At 28.3% G+C, this 20,067-nt stretch overlaps 2 protein-coding genes across 3 annotated transcripts in view; one reads left to right on the top strand and one right to left on the bottom strand.

Annotated features, from left to right (window-relative positions):
- Hat1 (histone acetyltransferase 1) overlaps positions 1–3,547 on the bottom strand; it is a 35,645-nt gene extending 32,098 nt beyond the window's left edge. For both annotated transcript variants that reach the window (XM_075365741.1, XM_075365740.1), the window contains exon 1: positions 3,373–3,547. The gene's annotated coding sequence lies outside the window, so the exon portion shown is untranslated. The remainder of the gene's footprint in view (positions 1–3,372) is intronic.
- Positions 3,548–6,351: 2,804 nt separating this feature from the next.
- LOC142324768 (uncharacterized) overlaps positions 6,352–20,067 on the top strand; it is a 53,764-nt gene continuing 40,048 nt past the window's right edge. Inside the window, exons 1-2 of the mRNA XM_075365738.1 lie at positions 6,352–6,485; positions 7,294–7,427. Of these exons, the coding sequence (XP_075221853.1) occupies positions 6,438–6,485; positions 7,294–7,427 (182 nt within the window). The 5' untranslated portion in view covers positions 6,352–6,437. The remainder of the gene's footprint in view (positions 6,486–7,293; positions 7,428–20,067) is intronic.

The following is a 20,067-nucleotide window of genomic DNA, read 5'->3' as shown; positions in this document are numbered from 1 at the left end:
TGATACTGTAATAATATGATTTTCAAATAGAGTACGGTAATTTACGCATATCATTTACTGTATAACTTAACAAGAACCTAAACTGTAATTCTGCATTAAATGTGAATCTCAAATTACGGGATTTCATTATACGCGGAAATTTTCCGGAACATAACATCCGCGTAAATTGAAGGTGCATTGTATAATAAATTTATATAGATAACTAAATAAATATATATTTAAATTTATATAATAAATAAAAGTACAAATATAATTGAACCAAAAAACCTATGCTCGCTAGTCAAGGTTAGCGAGCGTAGGTTAAGTTTAGTTAGGTTAGATTATATTTATTTATTATATAAAGTTAGAATATAATTTTTATTTTTATTTTCTCCTTTCAGTGGCACCATTTAACAAATAATTACAAAGACAACAGACTAACTAGATCGGCTGAGGGCATCTTCTTGAAGAGTACTCATGTAAGAAAGGTTCACTTAATATACTAAAAGTCAATGTAAATTTTTTCCCCTGATATTTAAGGGCATCGAGTGATTAAACATCCAGTGTCCAAACATGACATGTTGAGAACTATATATAAAGAAATCCATTATGGCTTTTAATAGTAATTAAGAGATTAGTATCATATGTAAATAACACCAATTGGGCATTTGAAAAATCATTAATAAACTGAAAAAAACAGGACTGGGTCAAGAAGAGAACCAAGACAAACGCCTTAATGACTGAATATTTGTTTAGATGAATAATTATTGAATTTGGTGGAATTCATTCATGAATTTTATTGAAACAATCTATTATCTCTGCCTATAAAATATGAATGAAACTAATTAATTGTTGTCCGAACTAATTAAGTAACCCAGTAGAAAATACCATCATGATTAATTAGTACATAAATTTATGCTCACCTACCCAAAAATATTCAAATTTATCTAAAACCATCTATTCTGAAATATAGTTCCTTTTTGCGAGCAGGAATAGAAAAGAAATACAAAGAAATAAATAACTGTTGATAAACTATTTTAGTAAACAATTTCTTTTATATTCTGTTTTTTATAATGAATAAATGCATTTTTTTATAATGAATGTCTTTTGCGCAAAAGAGATAACAGAGTATTCAGTAATTTTCTTGTTTACAACATTCTAAAACTGCCAAAGCAAATTTACTTGATAAAAGTTAGATTTCTCAATTAAGTTGAATTGTAGCTTATATATGCAGGTCATGTGATAGAGATATAAATATATTTTTTGTTGAATTAAATATGATTCTGTACAATATGTTTAATAAGTTCAAGAGTAAATAAAATGTGGCTTAAAGAAATTTTTATATAAACATCATACATTTATTTTCAGGAAAATTGGCCTCATGAAACATGAATTTCAGTATAAAGAATAACGGGCAAAATCAGCTGATTTTCAAAATCAAGAGTTCTAAGGTTTGTGTCCTTGTAAAGCCTTGCTTTCATATGGATTTGAATACTTGACTGTATTTACTGGCATTCTTTGGTGGTTGGGTTTCAATTAACCACACATATGGTCGATCTGAGTCTGTTCCAGAATACATGTTTATCGGTACATTTACACTTACAGTGCACTACATCTGCAGATATGTCAGGCCTGGCAAGTTGGTAGGAGTAATTGCATTTGCCTGCCTACATACATATATTCAGACCCAGCAGTAGTGGGAAAACTGGATGGAAAAAAAATATATATATCTCATCAACAATATAACTACTGATATAAATCACTATGTTACTGAAATAATTAAAACTGATATATCTGATCATGACCAGCATAATAGTTTCTGAAAAGCTGATACTATTATCGGTACATCAGCATGCCAAAAAGAGTGATTAGCTCTACAAGTAAAGCCTTCATTCTGTTCATTATAAGGCCTAATTGTACAACACTACAATTGTACTTACTTTTGGAGAAAGCAATTCTAACTAGTGTCTATTACATATCAGGTCCTCTATATGGATTACATTATAATTAAGAATGGGGCAGGTAGTAGTAGTAAAGAAAGTAAATTTAATATTTATGATTATATACATTATCTCATTCAACACAAATACACATTTACACTTGGATGTAATATAGTAAATATTTATACACAATAAGTTAAATTTATAAACAACTAAGTATTTCCTTTAATGTTAACATTTTTTAATTTGCACGATAAATCTCTTTTTTATAAATGCTATTTAATTAAATTACTTTTGCTGTTTTTATCTAGTTAATTCAGTTTATAGGAGTGGACATGGAAAAATGATTAAACAATTACATACAATTTATCACTCAATTATTTACAATTTGTAGACCTATTACTACTACTACTACTATTATATTTAATTTATTACTTTTTATTCACCATTTGGTTTCAATAAATTAAAAAAAAAAATAGTTACGTTTACAGCTAACTGGATGATTTTTATCATCTGTATTGTTACAAACATTCATTCTAATTCATTAATTTTATCCTTCTAACCAAAATAGATGTAAAAAATTCACATCTGAGGTTGTATAACTTTTTTATTTTATTTTTCTAAACTAAATAGGTTTTAAGATTTTATAGGAAAAAATTTCACATGAATTATCTCTTTTGGTAAGAAGGATTTGAAGGTGGGTATTTCTACTCTTTTCAAAATAGATATATTTTATGCAATTTTCTCAAGTTTATTACTATTACATAAGTAATATCAAGACTTGAGTGCATGAAAAAATTAAATTGTTTAACTAATTGATAGACAGCATAACATAGGTTTCAGTTTTTTTCTTTGGACTAAATTTAAAAAACCAGATTTTAAATCTGGTTATCATGTAATTCAAATAACCAAAAAGATACATACGTTAAACAAACTTTGTACAACTGGCAAACGCTGCTGCTGAAAGGAAAATGATTTTTGTAAAGGAACAGGGTAAGACAAAGAGCTTCGATTTATAAATACGAATTTCATAGAGTCCATTTGTATCAACTGTCTTATCAGGTAACAATGCACCATCTACTGCTTCAATAACATCCAAACCCACAGTTAATCATGAAGTATGCAGTAGTACACAACTGGTAAAAAAATAAAGAATCAATTTTATAGAACCTCAATCACAATTCAGTAACTAGAAATTCTGAACCGTTTATATTATTCTTTTTCGTCTATCTAAACATATCGCAATGATCATTTTAAGTCAGCAATATTAATAAAAACGATCGTTGTATGCAAACAAGCTATACGTACTTTTTAAGAACAAAATATTAGTTTTTTAATAACAAAATCTCGTCTAAAAACATTTTCTAAAAATCTAAGTCAAATAATATATTTCTCTTATGATTTTACGAATATGTAATAGATATGGTATGAAACGAATCTCATAAATACTCACACAAAAAGTACTTTCCAGAAGGATATTAACTAAACCTTAAAAGATAACAATATATTAAAAATTTCTGTAACAACTATGCCCGAGTATATTAGTTGCAAAACAGGATTACGTGGTTACGCGATAAACAAATCAACAACTTAGGTTATATTGTGCGAACAAAATCGCGGGAGCAGGCATCCATTACGTTTCAAATACCAAGCGAAACAATTTTTGGTTATACGTATTTATTAATGAATTATAAATTTAATTAATGATTGCATTTGTAACAATTATAAAAAATTACCCTAATAAAGAGCTATAATTCTTTTTAATAAAAACTATATTTTCTTAAGTACTTGTAAAATTAAATTTCACTGAAAAATTGACCTTACCCTTACAAATATAAGTAGTAATTTTTTTTCGTTATATTTAATTAAATTATCATTAAACACTATGATGGCTAACCGATTCCTCAAAATAAATAACTACCTCTTTTCTTTACTTGCTCCTATCTGAATGTTTCCCGCCAATACCGTTGCAGTTTCATAAATTATGTCGGTTATGTTGTTTCATGAATTAACATTTATTTGTTTTGTACTGAAAGAAACTGAAATGTTTCATCGTTGGTAATAAGTTGTGAATTATCATATTTTTAATTAATTCTGCATGTTTTTATTTTATTAAATGTTAACCTTTATCGGTGTAAAGTAATAATATTCTCTTGAATATCAACATTTGCTTCTCTTAACCATAAACAAAAGCGTTGGGAGGAGTTTTTCATAGAATATTTTCTATCGGTTAGTTTGTGAATGTAATTGTTTTGTTAGTTTGTGTGGATTTTCGTTAAAATTGTTAATTTAGCATATTAATGTTAATGAAGTTGTAAAATTCAGTTATAGTGGAGTATGGGAATTTCCACTTGAATTGTGTTAACATTAGAGATCTGTTAATGTTATAGTTCGGAAATTAAAATTTAGTTCGGAACAGATGTTTTGTGCTTTGACAGTAAGTTATTAGGCCTGTACTGTTTATGAAATACATTTACAATATAAATTGATATTTGAAATGTTGCAGTGGGGCCACTGCAACATCTTGAGGCAGTAAGTAGAATTCATTTGTCTTTATGAATCAAATTTGTCATCAGTCTGCTGTTTCCAGAGAAAATAAATAAATAGAAGTAGACCATTTCATATTGAATTAAAATTTATATATTATGATGATTGTGTAATACACAGTTGGCGTCATAACTAACCATTACATAAGTTCCGCAGGTATAACATTAGTACTTGTTAAATTGTAATATTTATATGATGATAAAATAATTTACAATAATTTGGACTAGATTATAGTATGATACTAAACCCCATATTCATACATTATTCTGTCTTGAAGATTAGATTATCTGTTCATTATATTTGGATAGAAATTCTTTGTTCTTCAATACATCCAGACTACATTTACTTAGATTTTTTCTCATTCTAGAGTTAAGAATATTCAAACATTTTATTCTGGCAAATAAATAGCTTTTTATGAAAATTTCCTTATGTACCTTGGAATATGTACTGTATTGCTCTGTGTATTTTTAGTGTAATGGTTGTTAATAATTTTCCCATATATATTGCAGACATTGTGCTTTATTGCCATTAGGGAGTATATAATTCTTTTGCTGATCAGCCATCTTTCTCATAATTGACATAAGAAAGTGCAATCTTTAATGATTTGCTTGTGAATCGTATTAAGATATGATAGTGTTATACCTCACACCACTGCAGACAACGATGCCAAATTGGAGAATAGAATAAACACTCATTCTGTAACATACTGTTTGTTTCTTATTGAGGATATTCCTGTTTTTTTTTTTTTTTTTACAATAAATGGCAGATATCATGGTTCTTTTCTCAAATATTCTAAGTGATAATTTCATTTGTAGTGGCTTTCAACAATAAATACATATTTTACGCATTTCTCTTTTCAGTGATTCAATGTGTTATTGATGTTTATTCTAACTTCTAGTGAAGCAGGTATACTGTCGTCATAACACCCAAACAGTATGTGTATTGTCATGTTGGCATTTACAACATGAACTTTTATCAAATTAGAGATTGTCAGTGGTCGAATAAGTAACCACCTTTGTGTAATACCTCAGTTGGGTGTATTTATTCTTTATCTTAAATTCACAGGTTCATATTTGTAATAAATAAAAGCCATTGTTCAATTCATGATCAAACATAATTTTTAATTTGTCATATTGATCATTACATCTTAAGTATTTGTTTTTAATTTTATATTAAATGAAAGTTACATTGTTAATGAAGATATGAGAGTGTATATGATAGAATAAAATGTAAATCTAGACTGAACAATATGCCGCCCTCTGGGTGCGAGTGGTAGCGTCTCGACCTTTTATCTGGAGGTCCCAGTTCGAATCCTGGTCAGACATGGCATTTTCACATGCTACAAAAATTGTCATTCATTTTATCCTCTGAAGCAATACCTGACGGTGATCAATACATCAATAATATACTGATCAATACATCAATAATTAGTAAAATATAAAATATCAGCTGGTAAAATAGGCTAGCTGAATATAAACAAATTTATTTACTTTTTATAAGTGAATAAGAACTAGACAGTTTATGTATTTCTAATTAATAAGAAGAAAAGGGGAAATGAGTCTTAACAGTCTTTGAATTTTTTGAAAATTGTGAATGCCTGACTATGTCCAACTTATATATACAATATTTCAATATGTCCAATATACAATATTGGAAATATTGTATATTTCCAATATTTTCAGAATAAAGTTGGTAAACTTTGTTGATAGAACAATTTTGAAAAAGTTTAATTTTTAGTTTTGCTGGTTTAAATATTGTACATGTAAAGAATTTCGTAAGAGTTCCAAAATACACTTTTTGACCTAAATTGTCTAAAATTTTAAGTGTAATTTTTTAAATGCTCGTACTTGAAATTAATTTTTCCATTTTGTTTACAGTTTTATTTCAGATTCATTAATATCGTAATAGATGTATTGAGAATTAGTTGTCTTCTTAAAATTAACTTACCTGGTACTTATTGAAAGATTAAAAATGGCACATATGTTTGGAGATGAATTCAGCAATTCACATAGATTATCTGTAAGTATGATATTTTTAAACTAGTGGTTCTTTTTTAACGTGAATGTTTTCATAATATAATTCACAACATAAAATTGTAGCTTTGGAAAATAAAGCCAAGCTATCTTACCTATTTATTCAATTAAAGACTCTGACGTGGACCCAGATTTCTTTGTACACCTATTAAATTACATATACACATTTTTTTTAAATTGAAAAGTACATAAAATTTTATTTCATTAATAACTTGTGATTTTTTTTTTGAATTATCTATTGTAAAATTTTTTATAATCAGAGGTTAATAATTATTAATAAATCAATATATTTAAATTGTCTGATCCGAACCGATGTCCTTTCTCTTGTAAGATTCAAATATTTCATTAAAATCTAATTTGGCTGTAACTGGAATCAATGAAAATAAGTACCACTTATAATATCGTTGAAAAGCTCTCAATGAGGACTTATTGTTGTAAAAAATCCAAAATCCAAGTTTTTTTGACTTTTGGACACATTTGATCCAGTTGATTGCAATAAAAATGGGAGGTGCACAACTAGATGTTACAGCAATCCTAAATCCAAAATCTGAACATTCTCCAGCTTATTGTTTTTGAGTATGCGAGATAAGTACTTACATACGTACAGACATCATGCCGAAACTAGTCAAAATGGGTATTTTCATTGAAATCTGAAAACCAAAATTTTTTTATTTTTAAAATCATAAACTTTTTTCTATTAAACAAATAATAGGAATATGACGTTCTTTTAATGTCTATTAAAATAGAATAAAATTTTACTTATAGTGAAATTTGTTTGCTTTTATTATTTTCAGAAATCGAGATCTTCAGGTTTAAGAATACCCCTTCAGGATTTAAATTTACCAAACTGTGAGGCCGAAACTTCTACATCAACTTTCTCTGCAATGAATAAACGTAGAGTTAGTTTTAATAACAAATTTAATGTAAAGTAAGTATGTGTTGTATATTATTTAATCATAAATTTATATTTTATATTATGCATGCATAATTATTATGTATGATATTTGCATGCATGCTTGTATTTGTGTTTTACACTACATTTCATTTGTACTGATGCCATTAATTATTTTTAATTAGTGGCATTAGTACAAATGAAATGTAAATAAATTATGCATCTAGAATGGTAAAAAAATATTAAGAATATATACCACATTTCTTTAATTTAGGATGCATTTTTCTTCATAATATTTCAATTACAGGTGCATCATAAACTTGATGTTATGTTTTAACCACCTTTCAAAATTTCTGAAGTTTCTTCAGAATGCACCAGATCTGTAACTTCTTGTAATATATTTCCATAGCTCTAAATTTCTTTTCTTTTTACGACTACAACTTATTTGCTGTGCTAGAATCAGATATTATTATTGTGCTAGCATTATATATTGTTATTTTAATATATCTTAGAGAATTATAAGTATTAACTGCTACTTGGAAGCTATAATATTAACACATTCATTGCTGAGCACTTGCAGTTGTGTGGTCTATGCATACATGCAACCTGCCGACCACACACATATACAGGTCAAATAAATTAACAATTAATATAATCCACCTTACCAGCATGTTGATATGTTCTCTAGATCTTTTGGCTTACTTGGAAGCTATCATCAGGAGTTAAAATTAATACATTAAGTCAAAAGTTTAAAAAATCATAGTAAAAATTTAAAAACAGTTATGATTGTCCGGTTCTACTAGTATACTGAAGGAATATACGTATAACTCTGTTGGATTAAAATGAAGACAAACGGAACCATGTTATCAAAGAGATAATTATTAAATTAAATTATTACTTGTTGATATTTATATATTTAGTATGTTTTTAAAATATACATCGTCTTTAAAATATTTTTGTTCATTATTTAAGTTTTTATTTCAGTAGATATGATATATTTCCAGTTTTGAAGTATTATAATATCTGTAAGAGATATCTAAGATTTTCATGACATTAGTATGTATGGCCATATTCTATTATACGTTTGGCAAGTTAGAGTTTTCTGGTTTATTATTTTTAATGCTATTTTTATATGCTGTTTAGCACGTGTGGAACATCATACCCACATATAACAACTCACAATCATCACAAACAAGACTGTATACTCCCTATTTATCAAATCTGGAATCATTATCATATGATTTTTTAATAATGTATTTAATTAATTTGTTATTAGTAGCATATGCAGTTGTTAAGCCATTTTTTTAATATATTTTTTTCAATTTTTGACTAAAAGGTGTTTATTAATTTTTTATGTATATTTTATCCTTTTTATCAGGTAATAATTTTGTATTGTTATTTATATTAATTTTATTATATAATTTTTTATAGTACTGATATAGCCATCAGCAGCAGCAATGTTTTTAATTATTTCTTTCTTTATTTAACGAAGTTTTACATTTTTTTGATAAGAATTTAAACTACTTGTTTTATTATGTATAATATTATTAAAATAGATATTATTGCACATATATATAATTTAATTTTCATCATATTATATTTCTGTTTCATTATGAATGTAATCTTATGATCTATAATCTTTATTATCTCATTTAACATGATGTTTCCTAATTCATGTACTAAATCAGAATATGTTAAATATAATTGAAAATTAATTTTTTGTTTATTAATATATACATTTTTTATTTTGTTATTAATCCTTATTATTTTAGCTTTGTTGTTATTTGTAATGGTTGATTTACTGTAATTTTTAATATGAATATTAATATAGTTGGGTGTAATATTATTTTTAATATGTATTTATCCAATCATAATGAAACAGAAATATAATATAATGAAAATTATAATATATAAATTAAAAGATATACATATTATAAAAGCAATACTATCAATATTAACCTTTTCCCATCACAATGATCCGCGGTTGATTAGCACTCCGCGAAAATATGTTTGTATCTGATTGCCTCCCTTCAAAGTCTTATGCTACCCTCTTGTGAAAAAAAATTACAGTATATTAAAGAGATTTTGATAAAAAAAATGTTATGATTGGATATTTTTTATGCCTGTAACAACAAAAAAATTGAAGCAGTACAAAAATTACGATAATTTAATTGCAGAATTTTTTTACGCATTTCTACCGTGTTTTTTATTAGCGACATTTTTTTTTTTGCTTTGTGTTTATGAAACATAGTTTGCTGATTTAAAAAATAATACTTTCAAGCAAATCGGTTGAAAATTGGGCAAAATATGATGAAAAACCCGTGTCATAAATCACAGATTAGTAACGTATGTTAGTATAAGTGAAAGTAGATTTAGAAAACTATGTTTTATAAAAATTCCCACCACTCAAATGGCTATTCGGATTGACAAAAAACCATTTTTACTGTATACTCTTATTCATTATGAATCGATATGTGTTACATGTTTACCGATATCATTTGTCAGAAAAGATATTTATAGACCTCAAGTAAAAGTGACGTATTTATGACCACAAATTCCTTCTTTTTTTTTGTGTGCCGTATATCATAATTTATTATGTGTTTCAATACATCGATATGTTGCTAGTAAGATAAGCTATTTTTGTAAATAATAAATAAATCTGTAACTCTCATAGCAATTATAATAAACAAGTCTCACACACACACACAAACACGTTTCTGAGAAAGAAATGATCATATTCTTTCTAGTCTAAATAAAATATTTTACATCGTATAAAAGTCTTTCAAATTGTCTAATACAACTGATTCCTTTGTGAATATAAAACAAAATAACCGACTTAGATGCCATATAAAATTATTTTGTAACAGCGTTTTAAAACTGACGCCGTACATAGCCAGTTCTAAGGCTACATGATCTGAAAAGGTTAAAACAAGACATAATAAAACAAGTAGTTTAAATTCTTATAAATTTGGAGATAGTTGTCAAAATGACACAGCTTGATTTCAGTAAAGAGGAATTTAATATGATATAACCTGTGCTTATAAATATAACATTAAACAAGATAAAATAAAGTAAACAAACGATAATTGATACTGCAGATAACATTTATAAGATTCACGACAAAGAAATAAGAGATAGTATTAGAAACAATATGTGTAATTTAATAAATAATAATAATTACAAAGTAAAGAATAAATTCATTAAGAATGATACAAATAATATAAATTCTAAAGAAATACAAGAAAATATCAAAACTAAATTAATTAATAATAAAACACATATAGTAAAAGCTATAAAACAGATACACCCGTTATCAAGTATCTAGAAAATTATATAGATAAAACTAATGAATTTATAGATGGTAACAGTTTTTCTAAAATCAAAAATCCTACAAATACATATATAAATAAAATCAAAACTAATCAAAAAGTCTAAATATGTTATCCCGCAAAGTAAACTAAAAAAGACAAAGTAAATTAAAAAAAAAAAAAATATTAATAATTACGGACCATATATAAAGGCTTTACCAAAAATACATAAAAATAAGACTATTAATAGATTTTACAAATTCACAAACATTTTTTTTTAAGCAGATTTTTAGCCAATATATAAAAGGATTCAATTAAATGAAATAATGGTAATTTAAAAAAAAATTTAAATGGTTATAATATCATAGATATTTTACATAATATTAACATAAACAATAACACAAAATGCATATCTTTAGATATCTGTAATATGTATTCTAATATTGACTTAATAAAACTTTAACTGTCATTAAAAAACATTTGAACAATAACAGTGAAATAAATAAACATTATACAAATGAATTAATATGATCAAAATATGTTGTGACTGAAGTTACTAACCATATCGGAAAAGTAAATGTTGAGAGTCAGACTAAGGAATGATTCCTGAAAGAGGGCAGCAGCTCTTTCAGTAGTTGTTAGGGGCGTGAGTCACAATGACTTAAACAGCCATATCAACATCGCTCAGTCCTCTGAGTACTGCGCAGCTGAAAGCAATGGAAAACTACAGCTGTTTTTTTTTCCAAGAAAATGTGGCTCTCTGCATTTTCACATAGTAATAATGGAGGCGCCTTCCTTGGTAAAATATTCAGGAGGTAAAATAGTCCCCCATTCGGATCTCCGGGTGGGGACTACTAAGGAAGGGGTCAACAGAAGATTGAAAAATAACATTCTGCAAGTCGGAGCGTGGAATGTTAGAAGCTTAAAAAAGGTTGGTAGGCTAGAAAATTTAAAAAGGGAAATGGATGGGATGAATGTGGATATAGTAGGAATTAGTGAGATTCGGTGGGAAGAGGAAGGCGACTTTTGGTCGGGTAATTTTAGAGTAATTAATTCAGCGTCAAATAATGGGCAGGCAGGAGTAGGTTTTCGTGATGAACAAGAAGATAGGGAGGAGAGTGAAGTATTTCAAGACGCATAGCGGTAGAATCATTGTAATAAGGATAAAATCAAAACCTAAACCGACAACGATTGTTAACTTCTATATGCCTACAAGCGCCCATGATGATGATGAGGTAGAGTGTGTATACGAAGAGATTGATGAAGCAATTAAACACGTAAAAGGAGATGAAAATTTAATAATAGTTGGAGATTGGAATGCAAGCATTGGAAAAGGCAAGGAAGGAAATATAGTGGTTGAATACGGGCTGGGCAAAAGGAATGAAAGAGGGGACAGACTTATAGAGTTTTGCACGAAGTATAATTTAGTAATTGCCAACACCCAATTTAAAAATCATAATAGAAGAATGTACTCTTGGAAAAAGCCAGGCGATACTGCAAGGTATCAGATAGATTATGTCATGGTTAAACTGCAAAACTTACCCTGGAGCAGACATTGATAGCGACCATAATTTGGTGATAATGAAATGTAGATTGGGGTTTAAAAACCTGAAGAAAAAGTGCAAACTGGCGAAAGAAGAGTGGATTAACGAAAAGTGTTCAGAAGGGGAAAGAGAAATGAACATTGGTAAATAGACGGAGCATACAGGAAAGTCAAGGAAAATTTTGGGGTACATAAATTAAAATCTAATAATGTGTTAAACAAAGATGGTACACCAATATATAATACGAAAGGTAAAGTTGATAGATGGGTGGAATATATTGAAGAGTTATATGGAGGAAATGAATTAGAAAATGGTGTTATAGAGGAAGAAGCGGAAGTTGATGAGGATGAAATGGGAGAAACAATACTGAGATCTGAATTTAAGAGAGCATTAAAAGATTTAAATGGCAGAAAGGCTCCTGGAATAGACGGAATACCTGCAGAATTACTATTCAGTGCAGGTGAGGAAGCGATTGATAGATTATACAAACTGGTGTAATATTTATGAAAAAGGGGAATTTCCGTCAGACTTAAAAAAAAGTGTGATACCAAAGAAAGCAGGGGCAGATAAATGTGAAGAATACAGAACAATTAGTTTAACTAGTCATGCATCAAAAATCTTAACTAGAATTCTATACAGAAGAATTGAGAGGAGAGTGGAAGAAGTGTTAGGAGAAGACCAATTTGGTTTCAGGAAAAGTATAGGGACAAGGGAAGCAATTTTAGCCCTCAGATAATAGTAGAAGGAAGATTAAAGAAAAACAAACCGACATACTTGGCGTTTATAGACCTAGAAAAGGCATTCGACAACGTAGACTGGAATGAAATGTTCAGCATTTTAAAAAAATGAAGGTTCAAATACACAGATAGAAGAAAAATTGCTAACATGTACAGGAACCAAACAGCAACAGTAACAATTGAAGAACATAAGAAAGAAGCCGTAATAAGAAAGGGAGTCCGACAAGGATGTTCCCTATCTCCATTACTTTTTAATCTTTACATGGAACTAGCAGTTAATGATGTTAAAGAACAATTTAGATTCGGAGTAACAGTACAAGGTGAAAAGATAAAGATGCTACGATTTGCTGATGATATAGTAAATGATATAGTAAATCCTTTTTACTCTAGCCGAGAGTAAAAAGGATTTAGAAGAAATAATGAATGGCATAGATGAAGTCCTACGCAAGAACTATCGCATGAAAATAAACAAGAATAAAACAAAAGTAATGAAATGTAGTAGAAATAACAAAGATGGACCACTGAATGTGAAAATAGGAAGAGAAAAGATTATGGAGGTAGAAGAATTTTGTTATTTGGGAAGTAGAATTACTAAAGATGGACGAAGCAGGAGCGATATAAAATGCCGAATAGTACAAGCTAAACGAGCCTTCAGTAAGAATATAATTTGTTTACATCAAAAATTAATTTAAATGTCAGGAAAAGATTTTTGAAAGTGTATGTTTGGAGTGTCGCTTTATATGGAAGTGAAACTTGGACAATCGGAGTATCTGAGAAGAAAAGATTAGAAGCTTTTGAAATGCGGTGCTATAGGAGAATGTTAAAAATCAGATGGGTGGATAAAGTGACAAATGAAGAGGTATTGCGGCAAATAGATGAAGAAAGAATCATTTGGAAAAATATAGTTAAAAGAAGAGACAGACTTATAGGCCACATACTAAGGCATCCTGGAATAGTCGCTTTAATATTGGAAGGACAGGTAGAAAGAAAAAATTGTGTAGGCAGGCCACGTTTGGAATATGTAAAACAAATTGTTAGGGATGAAGGATGTAGAGGGTATACTGAAATGAAATGACTAGCACTAGATACGGAATCTTGGAGAGCTGCATCAAACCAGACAAATGACTGAAGACAAAAAAAAAGAAGTTACTTTACTTTCAACAATCAATATTGTAAACAACCATTTGGCTTGACTATGGGTGAACCGTTGTCAGCCATTTTTGGCAGATATATTTACAATTTTTAGAAGATTCTTGTATCAATAAAATTCTGACTCAACATAATATACTATTGTATAAATGTTGTGTAGATGACACTATAATTGTACAGGGTGTTTGTAAAATGGTGGGCTGGCTATATGTTTTCAGGTTACTTGTAAAACTAAACAAAAAATATCCATAGGAAAAATTGCAATTTCTCTTAAAATCTATATCTCAAGTTCGGATAGACGAATCATATCAATATTTGATAAGCATCTTGGTAATAAAGTTTTAAAATTTGCAAAAAATCAAGACTTAAGTACCTTTGCAAATTACAAAATGGCGGCTATGTTTATTTTTCAATCCGTTATACCTCCGTTAATATTAGTTTTATTAAAATTTATGTTATTTGTTAAAATATTAAGCCTTTTATTTTGAACTAAATAACTTGTTTTTTTTTTTTTAAATTTGTTTACAAATAGCCAAGTTACGGCAGAAAATTGATGTTGTAATTTGTGTTTTTTTCATGTCCTCTACTTTACGTTCAATTAGATTAAATATTAATTGTTTTTATTTCTTGTTAATTCTAATATTGTAAATTAGTATCAAATTAAGTAATAATTTTCTCATAGCAAGATTTAATATTAAATAATAATAAAACAGTTGATATTAATTTTTCATTTTGAATAATTTTACACAGCTATTACTTTTACGACTATTATTATTGATCATATTAACAATGTAAAGATGAAGCTTCTTTGAACAGGAATGGTGTTCAAAACTATCACAACCTGTGTATCTGGAGCAACAAGAATCCTCATAGTACCTTTCAAAGTAGCCATCAACAAAGATTTTCGCTGAACATATGGGCAGATATTTTTAATGATGTCTTTTGGGTCCTGTCATTCTACCAAATCAAATCCAGAAAGACAAACAGTGATTTAATAAAAATCACTACACCACCAAATAAAATTCTTGCTGCATCACCTACACAGCAAACTATCAAAAAATATACTTGGAATGGTATCTCCGGCCTTCCAGACTTGCAAATTCCCACCACCATCTTGAGGAATCTTGGAGGATATGGTGTCTGAAGAACCACACACTTCCTAAAAGTTATAAACACAAAAAAGAATAACCAAATAATACTGTACAAATAATCACGCAAAGTTGTTTAGAACAGGAAAAGAGTATTTTTGTGGGTACAAATATTATTCAGTGGAATGTTTGTCTTTGTTCTTGTCATGAGGATATTGAAATCCTACTAAAGGAAGAAACCCCTTTAATACTGCCAGGGACTCACCTTTGCTTCCAGGATGAAATATCCTTTCACAGTTATGTCTGCGAAAGATGTGACAATCAAACTGTGGCCAGAGGATGTGAAGGTGTGGCTGTTTTGTTGAAGGAAAACATAATAGCTGCCCATATTCTGCAGTACATCCCTGCAGTCTCAGTAAAGATATTGGCACCATTCAAAATGTATATCTGCAACTCATACCTTCCTCCAAATTCTGAAATCAGTGAAGATGATCTGTCCAGTAATTTTTCCTAGATTCCTGTACGCTGCCTAATAGCAAATGCCAACAAAAAAAATAATTTGGAACTGAGATGAATTAGTAGAAAGTAGGTGAATTAGAATGTACTTTTTATGCTGAATCTTAAAATGAAATCAGTTTTCATCACCCTCAGAGTTGTAGTTATGACCCTTTAAATTATTGAGAAACTTCTTAAATAATATAATACAAAAATAATAATTACAATTAAAATTCCTAACTTTATTTTGCAGACATTTACATTTATCTTAATTTCTTTTTTCTTATTTCTATGTATTCAGTGAAGTCTTCTTTTTTATCATCCAACAGCAGTTGCTCATCATAGATTCATCCCATCTGTCTTGATAATGTTCTGTCTGCAATATATCATGGTGGAACCTTTCTCCTTGTTTATCACTCATGTCGCCCAAGTTTAAAGGGAAAATGTACAAATGAGAATGGAAAAAATGAATCTTCAATGACATTCTGCAGCATAAATTTTTGTAGTTCACCAAGAGTTCATTTATAAGCTGATCATGGTTTTCAACTTTTTTATTTGTAAGAAAACCTAAGATAACTTTGAATGACTTCCATGTTGCTAGTTCTTTAGGATTCACTTTGCTGTCAAATGTTTTTTTACTAATTATTTTTCTTATTTGTGGCCCAATGAATATTCCTTCTTCTAATTTGGATTCACTTAATTGTGAAAGTCTCCATCTTATCTAATGCTTTTCCAGAATTCATCAGGCTAGTTTTATGTGTAGAGGTGGCAAAATAATTTGATCTGCTTCGACAAGGGAAATATTGACATTTTTGTTTCCTGGGGTTAACTGATTTCTTTTTGGATAGTCTTTAACTGCCTAGTGTTTATCTGTAGCCAGACTATGCCACAAGCGCAAGAAACACATATTTCATAAAGCTACTCTGGAAACCAAGACGAAGCCCTATTACTTTCAGGTCAGCAATGATTCGCCATGAGTGTGCATCATATAGCTTTTAACATTTTTAAAATACTTTCATATATCTCTTTCATTTCTACAGCAATATAATATATATTTATATTATATTGTATTAAAATATAAATATTAAAAAAAAAACAAAACAATATTTATATATTGTAATTATATAAAAAGAAATTATATTATTGCAATAATATAATTTCTGTTTATCTCATTATAATTTTTAAATATCTTACTAATGTATATAATCTTGTCTGGATATTTTTAATAACATAGTTTGTAGAATTATGGAATAAACTTATTTTAACCCATGTTCATGTTACTTCTCTATTTATTGTTTATAATGACTATATTAATAAATTTCATTCATAATTTTCTGTTGTATATTATTTTGTTCTGTACAATAGAAGTTCATTCAAGAAGGTTGACTGGTGTTGATTGTGCTTTATAGGTATCCAATTTTATATTCTCACTTTTTAGAGAAATTGTAAAAAAATCTTTATAAATAAATGTCAAAGTAATTAGTTTTAAGTTACATTCATATTAAAACTATTTTATGTTTACACATTCAATAGTAGTAGACCAATCAAAATAAATCATTTAGAGGAAAAAAAATTGTTACCTGGGTTTTTATAAATGGAAATGGTAAAGGGGCTTTTAATAAATGTAAAATAAATAAATGCATGAGGGGGTGGAATGGTATTATTGAGACTTCCAGTGAAAGTTGACGTAAAAAAAGTATTCAAAACAAAAGTTGTAGATCATGGAAAAATCTAAAACTTTTGCAGAGGTCACTTTTAACATAACCTCAAAATTTCCTAAAAAATAAGAAAAGTTTTTTTTAATTTCGGCAAAAATAATTTAATTTTGACGAAACTTGGTGAAAGTATACCTTTCTGTCTTATATAACCACAAATTTTTTTAGATAAAAAACTCATTTTTTCCGGTCTGAAACACTTCTTTATTTTTTTTATTCTACTTAGAAGAATGATCGTACAGAGTTCTGCCGGTGTTCTTTTTTTTTTTGACATATACTTTTCAGCAAAATAAAAAAAATTTATAATCACAATTCAAAAAAATGCTCAAAAATGTAAAAAAAAATGACTTGCAGCAGTGAATTTTTCAGTAATTGTTGATAATTTGTTTAAATTAAAAAAAAAATTAAAAAAATGACTACACCATTCAATTGTATGGAAAAAAATACAAAAGAAACTGTTTCATTGTTTGACCTGATACTTTATTTTTGTGCAGTATTACTATAAACATTCAGTTCGAATAGTGATGCTTCAGATAAATAAAATAAATAATGTTTTTAATTTGTTTGTTGTAGAATCGATTAGTGTACTTACTTTTTGTTTTAGTTTTGATGAATTCTATTACCGTTTTGATAGATATATTATAAGCAATTTTTTAATTAAATTATTAAAAATTCTGATTTTTTTTCTTTCAAATTTAATATATTTTTCAAAATTTTTTCAATTGATATTTACAGCTAAATAATAAGGCCAATCTTGGTCTTTTGACAACTTTTTAACTTTATCTTTATTGTCTGATCCTTCATTAGACTGGGTTTCTTCCTGATCTTCAAACATTTCTTCGATATCATTAAATTCCTTGGGTAATTGATTTTCTGGGTTCAAGCAAAGACTTTGCTACTCACTCGTTTTCATGTAAAATGTCTTTGGAATCACTGAAATCTTCCAAAATTTTGTCAATGTTTGTACAGTTGTCTGAACCATGTTATTTTGTAGATAAATCTGTACATTGCAGTCCATGTTTGTGACACCCGCATTTATTACCTTCACAACTGGTTTCGCAGCTACAAGAGATTGTTTTTATTGATTCTTCAGGCATGACTAAGACTTCTATAAAGCGAGGCATGAGTATTTTTGAATTATTTGCAATTACTTCTTTCCAGCCCCACTTAGTTGCAATTATTTTATTTTGAAGCCACATTTGAAACTGAAAGTATGCACTGTAAGAGTGTTGTGTAGCTACTCCAACAATTGGTGGTAATTTTTCTAATTTAAAAGTAGACTGCATTTAATACTTTGTATTGCTGATATCTCAAATCATTCAGAGATAATTTATCACTTGTGCATTTGTAAATAGATTAAATTGATTTACAACCGTTTCAAGCAATAACTTTTGGCTCTGCATTAGTCTGATAAAAAGACTTTACCAACTCTGTCAACTTGGGAGTTTTAATCAGTGAATTAAATGTTTTTTTTCCTTTACCAGCAAAAGCAGATGTTGTGTTGTAGCCAGTAAAACAGTATTAAAAACCAACAGTAGAATGATAATCTTCATACTTAAAACTATTTGACAAATGCATTGAGTAGCTTACATTGCCTGCACTTGTCTTGAGAAAGTAAATTGTAGCATTAGTCGAATTTAATTTATTTAATAGAACCAAAAGATCAGTACCTTGGCCAACAACAAAGAAAGTTTTTTTATATTTGGTGACTTCTGTTGCTGCATTTATAACCTTACTTTTTTCAGCAATTTTTATTGCTATATTAATAATTAATGAATCTGGATCTTCTGCTTGTTTGATTGTATATCCTTCAAATCTAAACACTTTTAACAACTCTTCTATTAATTCATTCTTATTTTTATCATTTAACAAAAATTTCTCTTGTAAAAATATTATTTTTGAATGCAGTTCAATATTAAAAAAAGGAACACACAAAGATTTTTTTCACCTTAAGCGTTCAGCTGTTTTTGTTGAAGATGCAGTTGAGTTTTCATTATCAGCCTCATTGTCCGGATAATCATCAAATACTACACAGCTATTGTCTGCATAATAATTACGTATAAAAGACAAATATTTTCTGGTGATCACTTAAGTGGTATCATTTTTTTGCCAAACTTTGTGTAACAGAAATCCACCATCAGTAACATGTACTACATTTTCAGTAGTTGGTAAAGCTTCAGTGCTAGTGAACTGATGGAACTTGTGATATAATGCTTTTTCTGAAGCCGTTTTCGGTAAAAAGTGATAGCGGGGTGTTGCACGCCCACTCAGCTCTCTTGTTTAGATCCTTCAGTACACAAAATTATTTGATTTAGACGTTTATAGCAATACTGTACAAAAATAAAGTTTCAGGTCAAACAATGAAACACAGTTTCTTTTGTATTTTTTCTGTACAATTGAATGGTGTAATTAGTTTCTGAATTTAAAAAAAAATTTAAACATTAACAATTACTGAAAAATTCATTGTTGCAAGAGTCAGCTTTTGTTTTTGTTTTTTACATTTTTTTGAATTGTGATTATAGAGTTTTTTTATTTTACTAAAAAGTATATGTCAAAATGAAAAAAATGAGCACTGGCAGAACTCTGTACGATGATTTTTCTAAGTAGGATTTTTTTTTGAAAATAAAGTGTTTCAGACCA

This window comes from Lycorma delicatula, chromosome 5, assembly GCF_047948215.1.
Source record: "Lycorma delicatula isolate Av1 chromosome 5, ASM4794821v1, whole genome shotgun sequence".
In the NCBI taxonomy this organism is placed as follows: domain Eukaryota; kingdom Metazoa; phylum Arthropoda; class Insecta; order Hemiptera; family Fulgoridae; genus Lycorma; species Lycorma delicatula.
Note: the sequence above shows the minus strand (reverse complement) of the source record. Positions and strands in the feature narration are given on the sequence as shown.